This window comes from Somniosus microcephalus, chromosome 25 (genome assembly GCF_052327205.1).
Source record: "Somniosus microcephalus isolate GS21.2 chromosome 25, FLI_Smic_1.0, whole genome shotgun sequence".
Lineage (NCBI taxonomy): Eukaryota > Metazoa > Chordata > Chondrichthyes > Squaliformes > Somniosidae > Somniosus > Somniosus microcephalus.
In genome coordinates, this window is record NC_141011.1 from 55,331,576 (window position 1) to 55,351,803 (window position 20,228).

The 20,228-nt window shown below is 49.1% G+C and overlaps 1 protein-coding gene across 2 annotated transcripts in view; it reads left to right on the forward strand.

The window, feature by feature from the left end:
* Positions 1–658: 658 nt before the first annotated feature.
* LOC147100911 (coiled-coil domain-containing protein 27-like) overlaps positions 659–20,228 on the forward strand; it is a 51,888-nt gene continuing 32,318 nt past the window's right edge. For both annotated transcript variants that reach the window (XM_085967511.1, XM_085967512.1), the window contains exons 1-4: positions 659–843; positions 9,179–9,242; positions 13,135–13,247; positions 16,706–16,867. In XM_085967511.1, coding sequence (XP_085823637.1) covers positions 709–843; positions 9,179–9,242; positions 13,135–13,247; positions 16,706–16,867 — 474 coding nt within the window. In that variant the 5' untranslated portion in view covers positions 659–708. The remainder of the gene's footprint in view (positions 844–9,178; positions 9,243–13,134; positions 13,248–16,705; positions 16,868–20,228) is intronic.

Sequence of the window (20,228 nt, forward strand, 5' to 3'; positions counted from 1 at the left end):
ACACGGTCAGAGGCCATTCTGTCTGTTGTGATGTCCCGGGTGCGGGGTAGTTGGCAAGTCTCCTCCCCATCAAGTGTGCGCTATCAGTGGCTTTACGTTCATTGTGGATTCATAAACTATGAATACAACAACACGGAAGTTCTTGAGGGAGCCTTGTAGCTCCAAGAATACAGCCTTGGACCCCTGTTGGTCATTAGAAGCCAATTTCCACCAGTGGAAATTGGCAGAGGTTCTGCATCCGAAATGGTGACCCCCCTTTTTTTTTCTGGGGGGCGGGGTGGGGGGGGGCGGGATTATGAACGTTCTTTGTTCAATTTTAATTACCTTTAGGATGAAGGCAAATATTTTGTTACCTTTGAAACGTTGGCACCTTATCAGGAATCACATAGCATCGAAACAGGCCATTCGGCCCCACAGCTCCATGCTAGTGTCCACGCTCCACGCCTTGAAGTCATTTAAAATTGTCATGTCTTCACTGTTGTTTGGAGAGAGAGAAAAAGGAGCACAAGGCAAATAAGCTTTTGTATTTAATGCTGATATGGCATCACTAAATTATTGACTGACTTGGCAAATGGAATAGCCTGTTGGCACAATAAATAATTTACTGGTTCTGCACTTATACCGACCTTCATTTATGTCCACTGATATTTTAGGGTAAGTTTGTGGCTCTGCAGCTACAGGAAGGCTGGTGAAGAGGTCATCCTGAAGATGCAGGGATTTTATGCTCTTCAAAGAACAGACCGCCAACTACAGACAGGCACGTCACAAAATATATACACTGATACCCAGGGACAAAATAATGTTACAGCAACACTAATATCTGACGGTGCACATGGAAAGGAGGTAAGTTTACGATGTCAGCTTTTTTCAGTCATACTATTTTGATCTTCATTTAAATATGGTAAATAGGATAGTGTTTCCATGAATTCACTCTGCTCTTTTGTTGCAAACATTAAACCATTGTGAATGGGTGCTATGTCTATTAGAAAGTGGCACCAAGATGGTCAGCTGTGAAATCAAGGCCATGCAAGTGTTTGTTAATCTCACTCCTGCAAAGAAACAAAACAACAATATATTGTTAAAGAAAGAAAGACTTGCATTTCTATAGTGCCTTTCACGACCTCATGATGTCCCAAAGCGCTTTACAGCCAATGAAGTTATTATTGATATTGTGGCGGAGACCACATAGGGACAATAACACAATGTGTACCCAATGCTGTTATATGTACCTAAACACAATTCACTTTGTATAGCAATGTTGTGGTATGTACATACTGGGTTGAGTTATTGGTGCAGGGTCCCTTTAAGAGCGTCGGTTGCGTGATGATGTCATAGCCCCTGCACGGGGCTGGGGTTCAGACCTCGTGGAATTTTGATTAAAGTAAGACACGTTTTGTTTTTGCTCAAAGAAAAGTCTCAGCCTGTTGATTTCTGTCGACTCCAACATTGGTGACCCCGCTGCTCTTTTGGACGATTCCAAAGACCTCATCCGAAATGGCGACGAACGCCGTTTCCATCAAATTACCCGAGTTTTGGGAACAACAGGCTGCCGCTTGGTTCGCCCAGGCCGAGGCTCAATTTGCACTCCGGGACATCACCGCGGACGACACGAGGTACTACTACGTCGTCTCTGCTCTCGGCAGCTCCACCGCGGCCAGAGTCGTGAACCTGCTCGAAAACCCCCCGGGGCTCAACAAATACGACACGCTGAAGGCGCACCTATTACGAACTTTCGGACTCACCGAAGCTGAACGCGCACGCCGGCTTCTCTCTCTACCCGGGCTTGGCAACTCCAAGCCCTCGGAGCTGATGAACCACATGCTGGCCCTCCTGGGCACACACACGCCGTGCTTCCTCTTCAAGGAACTGTTCCTCCAACAGCTATCAGGTCAGGTACGGTCGGCGTTAGCCAACTCTTCCACTACCGATTTCCGCGACCTGGCCAAGGAGGCCGACAAATTTTTCTCCGCCGGGCAACAGTACTGCACGGCCACGCGGAGCCCTGCCCCCACTGATACAGCCCAATGGCGGCAACCCTCAAGCCTCTGCTTCTACCATGCGCAGTTCAGCCCCAAAGCCAGGAAGTGCCGGCCCCCGTGCAGTTTTCCCGCGTCGAAGCAAACTAAAGACCACTCGTCGGCTGCCATGGCTGTCGGCCGTTCAGGCAGTTTGTTGTTTGTCACAGACACCGACTCCGGGCGTCGTTTCCTTTGCGACACGGGCGCCCAGGTGAGCGTCCTGCCCGCGTCAACCATAGACATTCAAGGGGGGAACCAAGGCCCCGTCCTCGAAGCCGCCAATGGCAGTTCCATCCGCACCTTCGGGAAACGGAACGTGGCGCATTGTTTTGGCGGGCAACAGTTCACCTGGGACTTTGTCACAGCAAAAGTGTCCACCCCCCTTCTCGGCGTTGACTTCCTCTGCGCCAATGGCCTTTTGGTGGACGTCAAGGACCGACGTCTCATCAACGCTGAAACCTTCAGCTCGCTCCCGTGTTCCCTCAGCGGGTCCAGCGCGACGCAGTTGTCCAGTGCACTCTCGGCCTCCGGCGAGTTTTCCCGCCTCCTCGCCCAGTTCCCAGACCTTACGAGACCCACGTTCTCGTCCACCGCCACCAAACATGGGGTAGAACACCACATTTCAACACCCATCTACGCACGCGCTCAGCGCCTCGACCCGGGGAAGCTCGCCATCACCTAAGCCGAGTTCGACACCATGGAGCGCCTCGGCATCATCCGCCGGTCGAATAGTCCGTGGGCTTCGCCCCTCCACATCGCCCCGAAACCAGGCGGCAGGTGGCGCCCATGTGGAGACTACCGGCGCCTCAACGACGCGACGACCCCCGACCGCTATCCGATTCCACACATCCAGGATTTTTCCACCTGCCTAGCCGGGAAAGTGGTATTCTCGAAAGTGGACCTTGTCCGGGGTTACGACCAGGTCCCTGTCCGGCCGCAGGACGTCCCGAAAACCCGCGGTGATCACCCCGTTCGGGCTATTCGAATTTCTCCACTTGCCATTCGGCCTCAAAAACGCCGCACAGGCTTTTCAACGCCTCATGGACACCGTGTTACGGGACCTGACGTTCCTGTTCGTATACCTGGATGACATCCTCATCGCCAGCGCCTCCAGGACGGAACATGTGTCCCACCTCCGGACTCTTTTCGAACGACTCAGCCAACACGGCCTAATCATCAACCCAGCCAAGTGCCAGTTCGGGCTGTCCTCAATCGACTTTCTCGGGCACCGCATCACGAAGGACGGGGCGGCGCCACTCCCATCGAAAGTGGAGGCCATGATGGACTTCCCGCGACCCCTCACCGTTAAGGCCCTACAGGAGTTTTTGGGCATGGTGAACTTTTACCATCGTTTCGTCCCCCGAGCAGCCCAGCTTATGCGGCCCCTTTACGAGGCCCACAAAGGTAAGCCCGACAAACTCGCCGTCAACTGGTCTGATGGGATGGCCACTTCTTTCACAGACACAAAGAGGGCCCTGGCTAACACGACCATGCTGGCGCATCCGTTGCGCCGATCGCTCTCACCACCGACGCCTCGGACTACGCGGTCGGCGCCATCCAAGAACAGTGGGTCAACGGCGCCTGGCAGCCGCTCGCCTTCTTCAGCCGGCAGCTCCGCCCCAACGAGCGGAAGTACAGCACATTTGATCGCGAGCTCCTCGGCCTCTACCTCGCCGTCCGACACTTCCGTTTCCTGTTGGAGGCCCGCCCGTTCACGGCGTTCGTGGACCACAAACCGTTGACCTTTGCCATGGCCAAAGCCTCCGAGTCGTGGTCGGCCCGTCAGCAACGCCACTTGGCCTTCATTTCGGAATTTACAACGGACACACAGCATGTGGCTGGGAAAGACAACCCCATCGCCGACTGTCTCTCCCGAGCCGTCGCCAGCACCGTGCACCTCGGCGTCGACTACACCCGCATGGCGGCCGACCAGGCCTCCGACTCGGACGTCCAGGCCTACAGGACGGCGGTCATGGGCCTTTAACTAGCAGACGTCATGTTCAACGCTGCCAGCACCACACTCCTGTGCGATGTCTCCGTTGGGCAGCCACGTCCCGTCGTGCCCGAAGGGTGGAGACGGCAAGTGTTCGACGCCGTCCATAATCTTCCCACCCGGGGAGGAAGCCGTCGCAGAAGCTGGTGGCGGCCAAGTTCGTCTGGCACGGGCTCAGGAAAGACGTTCGCGACTGGGCCAATACCTGCGTGGTATGCCAACGCTCCAAAGTACATCGCCATACCAAGGCCCCGTTGGCGCCTTTTGCAGTGCCCGAGAGGTGGTTCGACCACGTTAACGTGGACCTGGTAGGGCCCCTGCCACCCTCCCGCGGGTTCACCCACCTCCTCACAATGGTCGACAGAACCACCCGATGGCCGGAAGCCGTCCCGCTGTCTTCGACGACGGCCGCCGATGTAGCTCAGGCGTTCATCAGCACTTGGGTCGCCCGGTTCGGCGCCCCATCTGACATTTCCTCCGACCGGGGGCCCGAGTTCACGTCAGAGCTCTGGAACGCTGTCGCCCGAGGCCTCGGGTTGAAACTCCAACACACCACAGTATACCACCCTCAGGCTAACGGACTGTGCGAACGGTTTAATCGCTCCATGAAGGCCACGCTCCGGGCCAGCCTCCGGGATGACAGCTGGATCGACAGACTCCCGTGGGTCATGCTGAGACTCAGGACCGCTCCCAAGGAGGACCTCCAATCCTCGTCTGCCGAGCTCGTCTACGGACAGCCGCTGCGGGTTCCCGGGGATTTCGTCCCCAACGCAACGGAACCTTGGTCTGCAGCCCGTCAGCGGTCCGACCTTCTGGACAACGCCAAGGTTTTCGCTCCGGTGCCCACGTCGGAGCACGGCCTCCCGCAGTCCCACGTTCCGCTCGACCTTCGTGCAGCGGAGTACGTTTTCGTCCGCCTCGACACCCACCGGGGACCTCTTCAGCCACCCTACGATGGACCATTCCGCGTCCTGGAAACCGAGGACAAGACCTTCGTCGTGGATGTCGGCGGTAAGCCGGATTGCATTTCCGTAGACCGTCTTAAGCCGGCCCACCTAGATCTGGACCGACCCGTTGAGTTGGCACAGCCCCCGAGATGGGGCCGACCTCCGGTTTCCACACCCTCCGTCCACCACCGAGTGCCCGAGGTCCCTCCGACGAACCCCCCCGGTCTCCACCCCGGAATCGAGCAGCCGTTCCAACCGAGTGATCCGCCCCCCCCGACGACTGACATTGCCAGTACTTGTGAATTCTGGGGGGACGTATGTGGCGGAGACCACAAAGAGACAATAACACAATGTGTACCCAATGCTGTTATATGTACCTAAACACAATTCACTTTGTATAGCAATGTTGTGGTATGTACATACTGGGTTGAGTTATTGGTGCAGGGTCCCTTTAAGAGCGTCGGGAACGTGATGACGTCATGACATCGGTTGCGTGATGATGTCATAGCCCCTGCACGGGGCTGGGGTTTAGACCTCGTGGAGTTTTGATTAAAGTAAGACACGTTTTGTTTTTGCTCAAAGAAAAGTCTCAGCCTGTTGATTTCTGTCGATCCCAACAATATCAAATTTCTTTCGAAGGTCAATCCCCATTGCTGAGAGACAAGCCATCCAGCAGGATTGTTTACCTTGGGGTCAAATACCAGAGGGGGGGCCCCAGTGGTGGGTCTGTTAAAATTATGAAATTAGGAGTGAGGAAAGAAATGGGACAGAATGGCCCAAAATTGCACTTGGTGAGTTGCAGCGAATTTACACCAATGTGGAGTTGCGCCTGCTGATGAGTGTGCCAGGAGTCTGTGGGCCAGCTCATTTGCATATCCATTGGACAATCTCCAGCACAAATCCAGTGTAAAATGAGAGTCTTGTGCTGAGGGTGCTTGGGAATTAGAGTGCAGCCTTTTAAAACAGCCAAGTGTGGCTGAATATTGCGGCAGCAAAGTAGGAAAGTGTGTGGATCGCTGGGTTCACTGTCAGGTAGTTGCATTGGCTGGTTCATCTGTTTTGTCATTTTGTCCCACTGTTCAAGAATGTCTACCACAGGATGAACTGACAGCTGAAAAAGGGACAAGGGCAATGCAAGGAGGAACAAAGGAGTTCTCAATTTCTGTGAGTTTGACCTCCAAACTCTCCTTGAGGATATTGGATCTTCATGAGAGGAAACCTCAAAAGCATTTCTTGGGCCTTGTGGTGACACAGGTACTGAATCTCAGACCAGTGTCACAAGAAGCTCAATGACCTGACCAGGGCAGGCAAGATAACACACCAGCCACTTTCCCTTTACTTCCTTGAGGTTCCTGGGTACCAATATACTCTTCACCCTCTAAAGTTAGGAGCTGTACAATTAACCCTTCACACTGCCTCTGGTTTAAGAAGGCGCTAATTCAGGATCTTAAGGACTGTGTAGCCATTTCCCTAATATCACTCATTTGCATACACAATGTTAAAAACGTCGTCCTCCACTTTAACAAAGTGAAACCACTACATCTCTTGCATCAGCTTTCTGATGCTGATTCGGGCACAGTCCTTTACTTAATACTCTGTTGCAAGAGAGTTATACCGTGACAGGTGAGGCACTGGAGAGCGCACCACCACCATCAAGATGCTCATCCCCATAACCAGCAGGCAGCGGAGCTTTGCGTGGGAGATGCCGAGGTCGGGGGCATGGGATCAGAGAATGGTCACCTTGGTCTCCTGGAACTTGTTTGATCACCCTCAGGGGTAGGAGAGGACATTCCCAGAGTTCCCCCCCCCCCCCTTATTGGTTTATTTTGCCTCCTCCAGGAGATTGCGTAGCTGGTTGGATGGGGGCGGGGGGCAGGGGGGCGAATGGGGGTCATGGTATGCATAAGCTGCACCATGGCAGCATGGGCCAGGCTCGATGGACCAGTTGGACTTTACCTGTCCATGGTTTTTCCAATGATCATAAGACCAGGAAAGTTGGGGCTGCAGTTCCACTGGCCCTCATTTGCATATATTGTAATGAGATGGCTGCAGACTCAGTGAGCCAATCACGACAAGGGGCAGCTCGCAGGAAGGGCCCATTCTCATTGGGGAATTGGGGGCAATCGATTTTGGGGGTGGAACTCCAACAGAATCTGCTCCCACCCCAATTTGCTGGCCAGGGAATGAACTTGCCCTCTTTTTACACTTTAGCAAAAAAAAGGCCTGGAATTTCAGAGCCAACAAAGATAAAACACTCTTCTGACGAAGTTCTGAAAACCCAGTTCTGACGAAGGGTCATCGATCTGAAACGTTAACTCTGTTTCTCTCTCCACAGATGCTGCCTGACCTGCTGAGCATTTCCAGCATTTCCTGTTTTTATTTTATATTGTATAAGAGACTAGTGGCACTGGCAAAGTCTGTATAAATGTATTCAAGAGGGATGTGTTTGTGGGGAGGGAAATGATTGTGGGATATAGTAAGAAGGTGGCTAGTTGGGGTGGATCTTTCAAAAAGAGATAGGTTTGTTCTGCTTAATGGCCGTTTCGTTTTCCTAAGAGGTAATGCATTTGGGGAGGGGCAACAAGGCAAGGTAATACACAATTAGTGGGAGGATACTGAGGGGTGTGAAGGAATAGAGGGACCTTGGAGTGTATGTCCACAGATCCTTAAAGGTAGCAAGACAGGTCAATAAAGAAGTTAAAAAGGCTTACAGAATGCTTTCCTTTATTAGACAAGGCACAGAATATAAGAGCAGGGAAGTTATGCATGAACTGTACACAGCACTGGTTAGGCCACAGCTAGAATACTGTGTATAGTTCTGGTCACCACATTACAGGAAGGATGTGATTGCACTGGAGAGGGTCCAGAGGAGATTTACGAGGATGTTGCTAGGACTGGAAAACTTTAGCGATGAGGAAAGATTGGACCGGCTGGGGTTGTTTTCTTTGGAACAGAGGAGGCTGAGGGGAGATTTAATTGAGGTGTATAAAATTATGAGGAGCCTAGATAGAGTGGATAGGAAGGACCTATTTCCCTTAGCAGAGGGGTCAAGAACCAGGGGGCATAGATTTAAAGTAATTGGTAGAAGGATTAAAGGGAATTTGAGGGAAAAAAAATTCACCCAGAGGGTGGTTGGGGTCTGGAACTCACTGCCTGAAAGGGTGGTAGAGGCAGAAACCCTCATCACATTTAAAAAGTAAGAAGTCACACAACACCAGGTTATAGTCCAACAGTTTTATTTGAAATCACAAGCTTTCAGAGCGCTGCTCCTTCGTCAGGTGAAGTGGAGAGATGCATAAAAACACAGCTTATATAGTCAGAGAATAATGCCAGATGATAAATGGCAGTTAGAAAGATTACCTGTAATCATCTGGCATTATTCTTTGACTATATAAGCTGTGTCTTTATGCATCTCTCCACTTTACCTGACGAAGGAGCAGCGCTCCGAAAGCTTGTGATTTCAAATAAAACTGTTGGACTATAACCTGGTGTTGTGTGACTTCTTACATTTGTCCACCCCAGTCCAACACCGGCATCCCCACACCACATTTAAAAAGTACTTGGATATGCACTTGAAGTGCTGTAACCTACAGGGCTACGAACCAAGTGCTGGTAGGTGGGATTAGGCTGGATAGCTATTTTCCGACCGGCACAGACATTGATGTGCCTCAATAAATCCGAGACTCGATGTTAGCGAAACAATTTATTGACTTAGAAGGTAACACACAGAGGAGAATGTATCTTCCATCCAGAGGTCTGCCGTACTGGATGTGCTGCAGGCTGGGCCAGCTTACATAGGAGCCAGGTATGGGCGGAGCCCTACACACAGTACAATACAATGGAAATGAAACTGAAACCAACCACAGTCACAGGCAGAGAAATACTGATGAGTGATGAATGGAATATTTTATCACAGACACGATGGGCCGAATGGCCTCCTTCTGTGTCATAATTTTTCTATGATTCTATGAACTCCCATTTTTGGTTGTTTACACTGGGGTTTAACCAGTGACTATTAATTGTGTAAAATAAAATTTCCTGGATCGCGGGTCAACTACTGCTTGTTATTATCTTCCATCATGAATTCAAGTCAAATGTTCAGTACATTCAATCCTATCAATAACCTTTACGTTTGTTCTAAGCATATGCAGCCTAGTTCAACTTTCTTGGGTAGTGGAAACAAATTGATTGATCACAGTAAGAAAATTCTGTTTTCTCAGATTAACACCCAGGAATGCAACACGCCTGAGGTAACTGCAATTAATAACAGAGGCCCAACTAGTGGTAAGACCGCATTGATTCTTCTGTGAAAAGGGCACTATTGAATAGTAATGCAAAATGTGTGCATATGTCTGTAGCAATACTGAGAGATTTCAGAACATTGTGTGAGAGGAGAAGGGAGTGGGGGACGTACTGGATCAGCGCACTATTCTTTCACCTCCAGTTCCTGTGCTTACAATCATCAGTGCAGATTATTGGGGTGACAAGCTCCTCTCTTTGCCTGCTGTAAAGATCTGTTGTGGTGAAAATAAATTCACATCTAAACCATGTAAAAGTAAAAAGATGCAGTTTATTATCAGAGCTCTGGGAGAAGAGTCTCAGACCCCGCGGTCTGTGTGAGCACCTTCTCGTTCTCTCTTGGTTGGTACAGCTTTTTATTCTATTTTCATCCAATCACTTTGTATTACAATAATCACCTGATCACATATGGATTCTTTTCAGTATTAGTAAAGGTTAGTTACATCTTACTATGCCTTTGGTCACAGGTCAAATTCCCATGACCCCTATATTCTGCTGTGTCTACAATTTTTAGCTAAAGCAGCATATTCCTTCTCGCTTACGCAAAACGCACATATTCTGTCTTGTCCCACAACTGCCTCTTATCTTGGTTTTTCAAAGCTTCTCACATTGTTCTTTGTTTTAGTTTTGCCTTTTTATGTAAGTCAATTTTTATTGTGATATTTCTTATCTTATTCACTTTCACATGACCCCACTCCTTTGTTCTGAGTTTAATTTTGCTGGCATCACTTAATTAGTGGTCACCTCGGCTGTCCGAATTCTGAGAGGGTTCAATTTAACCCCTTCAATACAATAGCTAATTAATCCTCTCCTGCAATGATTCTGGCGGTTAGGCCCTCGTGACCCTTCTTGGTCTGCAATACTGGGCTGCAGGTCATAGGTTACAGTATCAACAACTGGTTTGTAACTGAGCCCATTCTTTCTGTTCTGTTCCTTATCTCTGCCACCTGGATTATGACGTCTGGTTCTACAGGCTGCCAGACCATCGTTGCTAGGCTGAGGTTTCTTTAATAATCTACGCAAGCCATTTTGTTTCTTTATGTTACTAGTTTAAGTTTATTAAATCTTTCTTACACTTCAGCATTAGCTGTGTGTAGCTTGGTGGCTATGCCTTATCTTATTCTTGTAAGGCTCCATTGTATAAAGTCCTTGAGCTGGGCAGACATTTTATCGCCACCTGGCTTCTCCTCAGCTCTTAGTGATTTCGCACATAACCCCTTTCTCTTTCCTTTGTAATTTGTTTGCTTTGCATTTTAAACACTGAGAGGATTTGCTTTTAACCCTTTCAGATCCAAAGCAAAATAATTTTGGGCAATTTTAATCCAATTCCTACTAAACAATACAAAACAATTGCCACAAGTTGGCAAGAAAGATACAGCATCATTCAGATTGGCCAGCGGCTGGCTGATGTGGAAAACTCATACAGGTGCCGCAGGGAGTTCTAATCTGAGACTGAGGCTTTTGGTACATTACTGGAACAAAGTAGAGGGAACTTTACTCTGTGGGCATCGCTGCCAAGGCCGGCGTTTATTGCCCTCGAGAAGGTGCTGGTGAGCCACCTTCTTGAACCGCTGCAGTCCGTGTGGTGAAGGTGCTCCCACAGTGCTGTTAGGGAGGGAGTTCAAGAATTTTGACCCGGTGACGATGAAGGAACGACGATATATGTCCAGGTCAGGATGGTGCATGACTTGGCAGGGAAGTTGTAAGTGGTGGTGTTCCCATGCACCTGCTGCCCTTGACCTTCGAGGTGGCAGAGGTCGCGGGTTTGGGAGGTGCTGCCGAAGAAGCCTTGGTGAGTTGCTGCAGTGCATCCTGTAGATGGTACACACTGCAGCCACGGTACGCCGGTGATGGATGGGGTGCATATTTAGGCTAGTGAATCAGGTGCCAATCAAGCCGACTGCTTTGTCCTGGATGGTGTCAAGCTTCTGAAAGAATCAGGTGCTGCTTTTGGCAGATGATATTTTGTTATTGGCAGACTCATCTGGGTTCTAGTGCATTCTGTTCACCATTTTGCGGCTAGGCTAACCAGTGGGATATGGTGGTGGATGCCCCTAAGTTCGATATTATAGCTTTGCACAGCTCGAGAGGATCTTGAAGGCAATGATTGGAAGAATCAAACAGAAACTATCTCCGTTCTTAATTCATATTGGTACCTGGGGTTACAGCTTCAGTCGGCACTGTCCTTCGGGACTGTGCTGAGAAGAAGCAAAGGCCACTTTTTGACTTTCTTCATTGACAGCAAAGTTCCAATGAAGGTTGAGTGTGTGGAGTATAAGGCACGTGTACTCCTTCATGGAGTAGAATTTCTAGGCACGTAACCAAAGTACTTCCTCAAGCCCATTGGTGAGATGAAGGGCCAAGCTGTCAGGTCGACTTGTGAAAAAAGGAGGAACATTTGGAAGGAAGGTGGTCTTTGGCCTACATCAACCTTTCACTGAGTACTCTGGAGGGAGAGGGAGCCTCATGGTGGACATGTCTCTTTGCTGAAGCCCCACACTTGGAGGACCTGGATTAAGCAACAGACAAACCTGGTATGCAGCCTTGGACTTGAACATCTGGTAGCTGCCCCACTGCAAGCTGTTCGGCATCGGTCGACCACGCCAAAGGCAGTTGTCAATTGCACACTGGATGAGGTCACTGAGACTTGGGGCGACTGCTACTGGAAGGCGTTATCTGAAGTCCAGGTATGAAAAGACAAGCTCATATAGCCAGGGCTTGGTGCATTCAGGGTTGTAGAGAGGCAAGCAGATGTTGCTGAAGCTCCACGCTATAAACTGGTGGAATTGTCCTTCAGTATGTCCAAACTTTGGCCAGTATGACAATGGCAATGGATTCACATATTTTATCATCAGTTTGTCTACCTGTGCAGACTTCTCAGTAACTTGACCTGGAGGTTCTTGGCATCAGATGGATTTCCACATCTGAATAAAATGTTTGGTCTGGAAAGTAAGTTAGTCCTGGGTAAACAAATGAAAAATTATAATAGGAGCATAGCACATGGGTAATTCTGGGAAAGGGATTGTGCTCAGGTGTTCATAGAAACTTACAGCACAGAAGGAGGCCATTTGGCCCGTCGGCCTGTGCTGGCTCTTTGAAAGACCAGTCGTGCTCAGTCCCACTCCCCCCGCTGTGTGTCCGTAACCCTGTGAGCTCCTCATCCTCCAGAACCCGTCCAACTCCCTTTTAAATTATTGATGGAATCAGCTTCCACCACCTGTTCAGGTCGAGCGTTCCCGATCCCCACAACTCTCCGAGTGAAACCATTTCTCCTCATCTCCCCTCTCGATCTTTTGCCACTGATTTTGAATCTGTGACCTCTGGTTATTGACCCACTCACCAGAGGGAATCGTTTATTTCTCTCGACTCTATCCAAACCTCATCATCTGGAAAACCTCTAATCGGTCACCTCTTAACCTTCTCTGTTCCAAGGAGAACAGTCCAAACTTTTCCAACCTCGCCTCATAACTGAAGTCCCTGATCCCAGATAAACCTCCTCCGCACCCTGTCTAAGGCCTTTACATCTTCCCTGAAGTCGTTCCTGTTTCAAGTCATTCATATGATTCAGGAAAGAAAGAAAGGAGCTCGAATGTCAGAACCTCACAATTAGTCACCCAAAATGACGTGAACGGCAGTGAGAGAATGCCCTAAATTCTGTAAATTAAAGAGGATTGGTTCAGTCTTGCCCTAAATGAAAAGTAAGAATGAGCAAGTTTGACATGGCATTTCCTCAAAATGACAAAGTAAACAACATCTGTAGTCACCTGCATGACGTGTGCTGGAAGAACCTGAAATACCTGAACATCTCAATGTATCATTTTCCAGAGACACTGACCAATTCTCATTAATTCCTTGAATTTTATTTCTTCTTCTGCAGGCTTGGGGACTTCAGTCAACCTCCCAGTACAATCAACCTGCAGAAATTATGCAGAATCCGGTGCTGTCGCTAACAGTGTCGTCCCTTGGCATATTGCTTTGATACATGAAAAGGTAAAAACAACCATTAGATAATTGTCAAAATTAGCAGAGAGCTTGTTATATCGGATCCAAATTTATCTGGAGTTGGAAACAAAGAAGAATTGGGGTCTAGTGGTGCTATTTGCATTCTTTGTAGGTACCTATAGGAGATTTAAAGGGGTAGATTTTCATCCTGGGATAGTTGGCATTGACACAGAACAGGTGAGTGACATGCCAAGGAATTAATGAGAGATTCACATCACATTGGCCCTGAAATTGCGTTTGTGTATGACGGCGAATTCTCAAAGTACACCGTTGTATTCCCATTGTAATCCACTGCAAGTTCAGGATTTCCACATGCGTTGACAGGCCATCCGCGGGGGCCACCAAAAAGCAATCGTGGCACAGAGTTGCGCATGGAAGTCTTACGGTTGATGCAAGCAGGCGCAGGGCCTGTTTGCAGCAGCGTAAGGGGATATCTAAGCCATTAATTAAACATTATCATATCCTAAATTATGCACATACATTGTATGAAATGAGTTTATGCAAATACTGGCCCGGATTACAGTTTTAGTGATGCATAAAATTATTATCAAAAAATTACATTTTAATGAGTTTGGTGGAATGAAGGTACTTATGAATAAAATTGTATAATTCTTAGATTTGGGGCTTCTATTACATCTCATTGGGGGATTCCCTTCGTAAATGGTTGAAATGGAAATCTCCTTTGTCATTGGAAGACCAGGCCCGCATGATCCCAGGTACGCTTCCGCACCGCCTGCGTCCCTGGGATGCGTGGGCCATTACGCTGCCCTCCACCTCGAGGCCTGAGGCTGCAAGTTTTCACGACCCGGCCGCCAGCAGGTAGGCGCGTGATTCTTTCGCGGGCCGGAGGTGTACGCTGGAGGTACATCTCCGACCGCAATTTCTAGCCCATTATCCTTGTGCAAATTGTGCAGCTCTGAATCTTCCAGCAAGGCGCTTTATTTTAATATTATAATGTGTGGTAATTATATGGAATGCTAAATGTCATTTCCCCACTAGTCCCATGGGGCAGTCTTAGCTCACCTATATATAAAAAAAAGTGAAGAAGAGAAGGGACATTCTAGGCTGAATTTTGAAGCTAACGGCAATCCTCTACTTACCTTACAAGTGCTATTAGAAAATGTAAAGTCTCGACATGTTAACTCCTGTGAGATAGCAAGAAACAGATAAATAGTTTGAGAGAGAAAGACACACAGAGCGAACGTATCTTTCCTCATTCTAATATGATTTTTTTTAAATGTGTAAGTTGAACTTTGAAAACAAAGCCCCTGAGGGAAATCAATAGGAGGGAATGGGGCAGGAGGAAAATGGTGAGGCTTCTGACGGGAGCAAGTAGAAGTGGGGAACAGCGGATGGAGGGTTCAGGGTGAGGTGAGTGACAACAGTGAGGGGGTGAAGGGAGGATGCAGGAGTTGAGTTGTAGGGGAGGAAACAAGAAGGGAGCCACTGTAAGCCACATTTTCCTCACAAGCCCCAGCAAACATGCAGCCTACAATCGTTGGTGTCTTCTTTCACTGCCATGCCACTCCACACCATCCACCAGCTCCATCCCTAAAGGAAAGAAGAAAAGGACAGAGAGAAACTAAAAGAAGAGTTAGGGAGAGAGAAGTAAAAGAGAGGCATAGATAGAGAAAGCAATGCAAAGCCAAGAGAGAACCTATTCTCCAACCCATGGTGTACAATACTCTGGAAGATCCACTAATACTTACTACATGTGCAAGATTTCATTGCTGCCTTTACCTGCCATTTCTAAAGCACCCACAAACTGCAGGAAATGCAACATGATCGATCAACCATTGCATGCGGTGACACTGCAGCAGTGCAGTTGACTGCAGGCACACAGCTCTGCCATTGTTGGTTGCACTCCATAGTGTGAACACCCTTGGTTCCTCATAGGTTTGCAGACCCAAGGAAATGTGGCTCTGATTCTGCCGTTCAGCTAACGTTAATGCAGGAAGTCAGTCCTGTGAGATTGCTCGCTGGGAATCTCCGTACAAAAGCAAAACTTGGCGTAGGGTCATTATGGAGATAGGGTCAGAGTCTAAGTCCAAATGAACTCTTGGTAAATAGACACAATGCACAATGGAACCTCCACTAGCTTCCACAATGGGAGGAAACCATCCCTCGATGGATAATGAGACCTACAAATAACCAAGACTCCCCAAATTTTAATCTTGCTCAAGTAAACTGCAATCCCCGAGGCACAAGATTGAAAACAAGTACCATACAAATTGAATCCTTCTTCGACTATGATGTTGATTTATGTCAGATGGAGATATTGGCTTTGATGTAGTTTGAGGTGACGTTTTGCACAAGGATTGTATGCAGATAATAGATTTGAAAATAGATACTTGTGCAGGTAATGGAGATTCCACTGGAATAATTGAGCAAAGTTTGCAAGGTGAAGCTCTTGGCATGGATTAGAGAACCTGTCTCAGGACAGTGCACTCAATTTGTGGTGCTCCTGATTCTCCACGCCCATCCTGTGCTTGCACTAAGCAAGGCTACACAGCACAATTTCTACATCTATACATATATTATTAAAAACTTATCTCTGCTCACATTCCTGTTCACATAACCTTACCGTTACCACATTTTTGTCAGCAAACAGTCCCAATCCAGTTATTTAACAAATAAATCCGGGACTAAAAGCAGCATTTGCCATCTGATGGATCTAACGGGAAAACCCATTTGCTGTAAACTGGTTAACAACTGTTAACATCATTTTTTTCCTTTTTATTCATTCACGGGATGTGGGCGTCGCGGGCAAGGCCAGCATTTATTGCCCATCCCTAATTGCCCTCGAGAAGGTGGTGGTGAGCCGTCTTCTTGAACCGCTGGTGTACATCTTTGTAACGGTTTTTGATACAACTGAGTGTCTTGCTGGGCCATTTCAGAGGGCAGTTAAGAGTCAACCACATTGCTGTGGGTCTGGAGTCACATGTAGGCCAGACCGGGTAAGGACGGCAGATTTCCTTCCCTAAAGGATATTAGTGAACCAGATGGGTTTTTACGACAATCCAGTAGTTTCATGGTCACCATTACTGATACCAGCTTTTTTTAATTCCAGATTTATTTAATTAACTGAAGTGCACAAGGAAAGTTTACATGAATGCAGTAACCAGGCACCAGCAGGGGAAATTAATATCTGCCCAGTCTGTTAGAACAGGGTCATGTAGGAAATACCATGCAAACTCATTCTGGCTATACTGATTGCCCAATTAATTCTTTGCAATGTTTAATAATTAATCCAGTTAAAATTGATGAATTGGTATCTCCAATGTGTTATTTGGTTCCAAACACCCTGCTATTGAAATGTTTGCCACTAATCAGCAACCTTCCTCATGATCTGTCTGCTGGAACAATCCTGCAGCAAGATCACCCAGAATGGTTTGCGCACAATTGTCCTCACCAAACTGACCTGATTTGTTTTTCAACTGAAACAGGAGAAGTGTATCTTGATGCTCGAAGATAAGATAAAGCTCCTCTCTGTGTTTGAGGCTGAATCTGTGAGAAAGGACAGAGTGATTGATGCTCTCCGAAATGAAGTCGCTGATTTAGCCCAACAGCTAAGTGCCGCAATTGACAATGATATTTTAAGGAAACAGGTGAGAAACTGAAATTCACGCAAGACCTAAAACATAGCTCATAAATGCCCGCTGAAAAATATTAATAGAACATGCCTTATACACCGGTGCAATGGTTTTAGGCAACTGACACTAAAATAAATTGTTCTTGTAAACTCTGGAACAGTTCCATAGCCATGATCCAAATATACTCTTTCTCCCTTTCACAAGGACGTAACTAACGTTTTACTTATTTAACTAACTGAAGTAAGTTGCTGAACTGGGGCTGTTGGAGCATTTGTTAGATTATGGTAGGGCTGTACACTGACGACCCCCAGTCTCTACCTCTCCACCACCTCTACCTCTCCACCACCTCTACCTCTCCTCCAGTCTCTACCTCTCCTCCAGTCTCTACCTCTCCTCCAGTCTCTACCTCTCCACCACCTCTACCTCTCCTCCAGTCTCTACCTCTCCTCCAGTCTCTACCTCTCCTCCAATCTCTACCTCTCCTCCAGTCTCTACCTCTCCTCCAGTCTCTACCTCTCCTCCAGTCTCTACCTCTCCACCACCTCTACCTCTCCTCCAGTCTCTACCTCTCCTCCAGTCTCTACCTCTCCACCAGTCTCTACCTCTCCTCCAGTCTCTACCTCTCCACCACCTCTACCTCTCCACCACCTCTACCTCTCCACCACCTCTACCTCTCCACCAGTCTCTACCTCTCCACCAGTCTCTACCTCTCCTCCAGTCTCTACCTCTCCTCCAGTCTCTACCTCTCCACCACCTCTACCTCTCCTCCAGTCTCTACCTCTCCTCCAGTCTCTACCTCTCCTCCAGTCTCTACCTCTCCACCACCTCTACCTCTCCTCCAGTCTCTACCTCTCCTCCAGTCTCTACCTCTCCTCCAGTCTCTACCTCTCCTCCAGTCTCTACCTCTCCTCCAGTCTCTACCTCTCCACCACCTCTACCTCTCCTCCAGTATCTACCTCTCCTCCAGTCTCTACCTCTCCTCCAGTCTCTACCTCTCCACCAGTCTCTACCTCTCCTCCAGTCTCTACCTCTCCTCCAGTCTCTACCTCTCCTCCAGTCTCTACCTCTCCTCCAGTCTCTACCTCTCCACCACCTCTACCTCTCCTCCAGTATCTACCTCTCCTCCAGTCTCTACCTCTCCTCCAGTCTCTACCTCTCCACCAGTCTCTACCTCTCCTCCAGTCTCTACCTCTCCTCCAGTCTCTACCTCTCCACCACCTCTACCTCTCCTCCAGTCTCTACCTCTCCTCCAGTCTCTACCTCTCCTCCAGTCTCTACCTCTCCTCCAGTCTCTACCTCTCCTCCAGTCTCTACCTCTCCACCACCTCTACCTCTCCTCCAGTATCTACCTCTCCTCCAGTCTCTACCTCTCCTCCAGTCTCTACCTCTCCACCACCTCTACCTCTCCTCCAGTCTCTACCTCTCCTCCAGTCTCTACCTCTCCACTAGTCTCTACCTCTCCTCCAGTCTCTACCTCTCCACCAGTCTCTACCTCTCCTCCAGTCTCTACCTCTCCTCCAGTCTCTACCTCTCCACCACCTCTACCTCTCCTCCAGTCTCTACCTCTCCTCCAGTCTCTACCTCTCCACTAGTCTCTACCTCTCCTCCAGTCTCTACCTCTCCACCAGTCTCTACCTCTCCTCCAGTCTCTACCTCTCCTCCAGTCTCTACCTCTCCTCCAGTCTCTACCTCTCCTCCAGTCTCTACCTCTCCTCCAGTCTCTACCTCTCCACCACCTCTACCTCTCCTCCAGTATCTACCTCTCCTCCAGTCTCTACCTCTCCTCCAGTCTCTACCTCTCCACCAGTCTCTACCTCTCCTCCAGTCTCTACCTCTCCTCCAGTCTCTACCTCTCCTCCAGTCTCTACCTCTCCTCCAGTCTCTACCTCTCCACCACCTCTACCTCTCCTCCAGTATCTACCTCTCCTCCAGTCTCTACCTCTCCTCCAGTCTCTACCTCTCCACCAGTCTCTACCTCTCCTCCAGTCTCTACCTCTCCTCCAGTCTCTACCTCTCCACCACCTCTACCTCTCCTCCAGTCTCTACCTCTCCTCCAGTCTCTACCTCTCCTCCAGTCTCTACCTCTCCTCCAGTCTCTACCTCTCCTCCAGTCTCTACCTCTCCACCACCTCTACCTCTCCTCCAGTATCTACCTCTCCTCCAGTCTCTACCTCTCCTCCAGTCTCTACCTCTCCACCACCTCTACCTCTCCTCCAGTCTCTACCTCTCCTCCAGTCTCTACCTCTCCACTAGTCTCTACCTCTCCTCCAGTCTCTACCTCTCCACCAGTCTCTACCTCTCCTCCAGTCTCTACCTCTCCTCCAGTCTCTACCTCTCCACCACCTCTACCTCTCCTCCAGTCTCTACCTCTCCTCCAGTCTCTACCTCTCCACTAGTCTCTACCTCTCCTCCAGTCTCTACCTCTCCACCAGTCTCTACCTCTCCTCCAGTCTCTACCTCTCCACCACCTCTACCTCTCCTCCAGTCTCTACCTCTCCTCCAGTCTCTACCTCTCCACCAGTCTCTACCTCTCCTCCAGTCTCTACCTCTCCACCAGTCTCTACCTCTCCTCCAGTCTCTACCTCTCCTCCAGTCTCTACCTCTCCACTAGTCTCTACTCTCCTCCAGTCTCTACCTCTCCACCAGTCTCTACCTCTCCTCCAGTCTCTACCTCTCCTCCAGTCTCTACCTCTCCTCCAGTCTCTACCTCTCCTCCAGTCTCTACTCTCCTCCAGTCTCTACCTCTCCACCAGTCTCTACCTCTCCACCACCTCTACCTCTCCTCCAGTCTCTACCTCTCCTCCAGTCTCTACCTCTCCTCCAGTCTCTACCTCTCCTCCAGTCTCTACCTCTCCTCCAGTCTCTACCTCTCCTCCAGTCTCTACCTCTCCACCACCTCTACCTCTCCTCCAGTCTCTACCTCTCCTCCAGTCTCTACCTCTCCTCCAGTCTCTACCTCTCCTCCAGTCTCTACCTCTCCTCCAGTCTCTACCTCTCCACCACCTCTACCTCTCCACCACCTCTACCTCTCCTCCAGTCTCTACCTCTCCACCACCTCTACCTCTCCTCCAGTCTCTACCTCTCCTCCAGTCTCTACCTCTCCTCCAGTCTCTACCTCTCCACTAGTCTCTACTCTCCACCAGTCTCTACCTCTCCACCACCTCTCAATCCTTCCATTGCACCGGCGTTGTTAACATGTTTGTCCAACATCCAGTCCCGAATGAGCTGCAATTTCCTCCAGGTAAACATTGGGAAGACTGAAAGTCCCTACCACAAACTCTGTCCCCTCACCTCTGATTCCATCCCCCTCCCGAGCCATTGTCTCTGGTTGAAGCCTCCTGTTAGCAACCTCGGCGTACTATTTGACCCTGAGCTG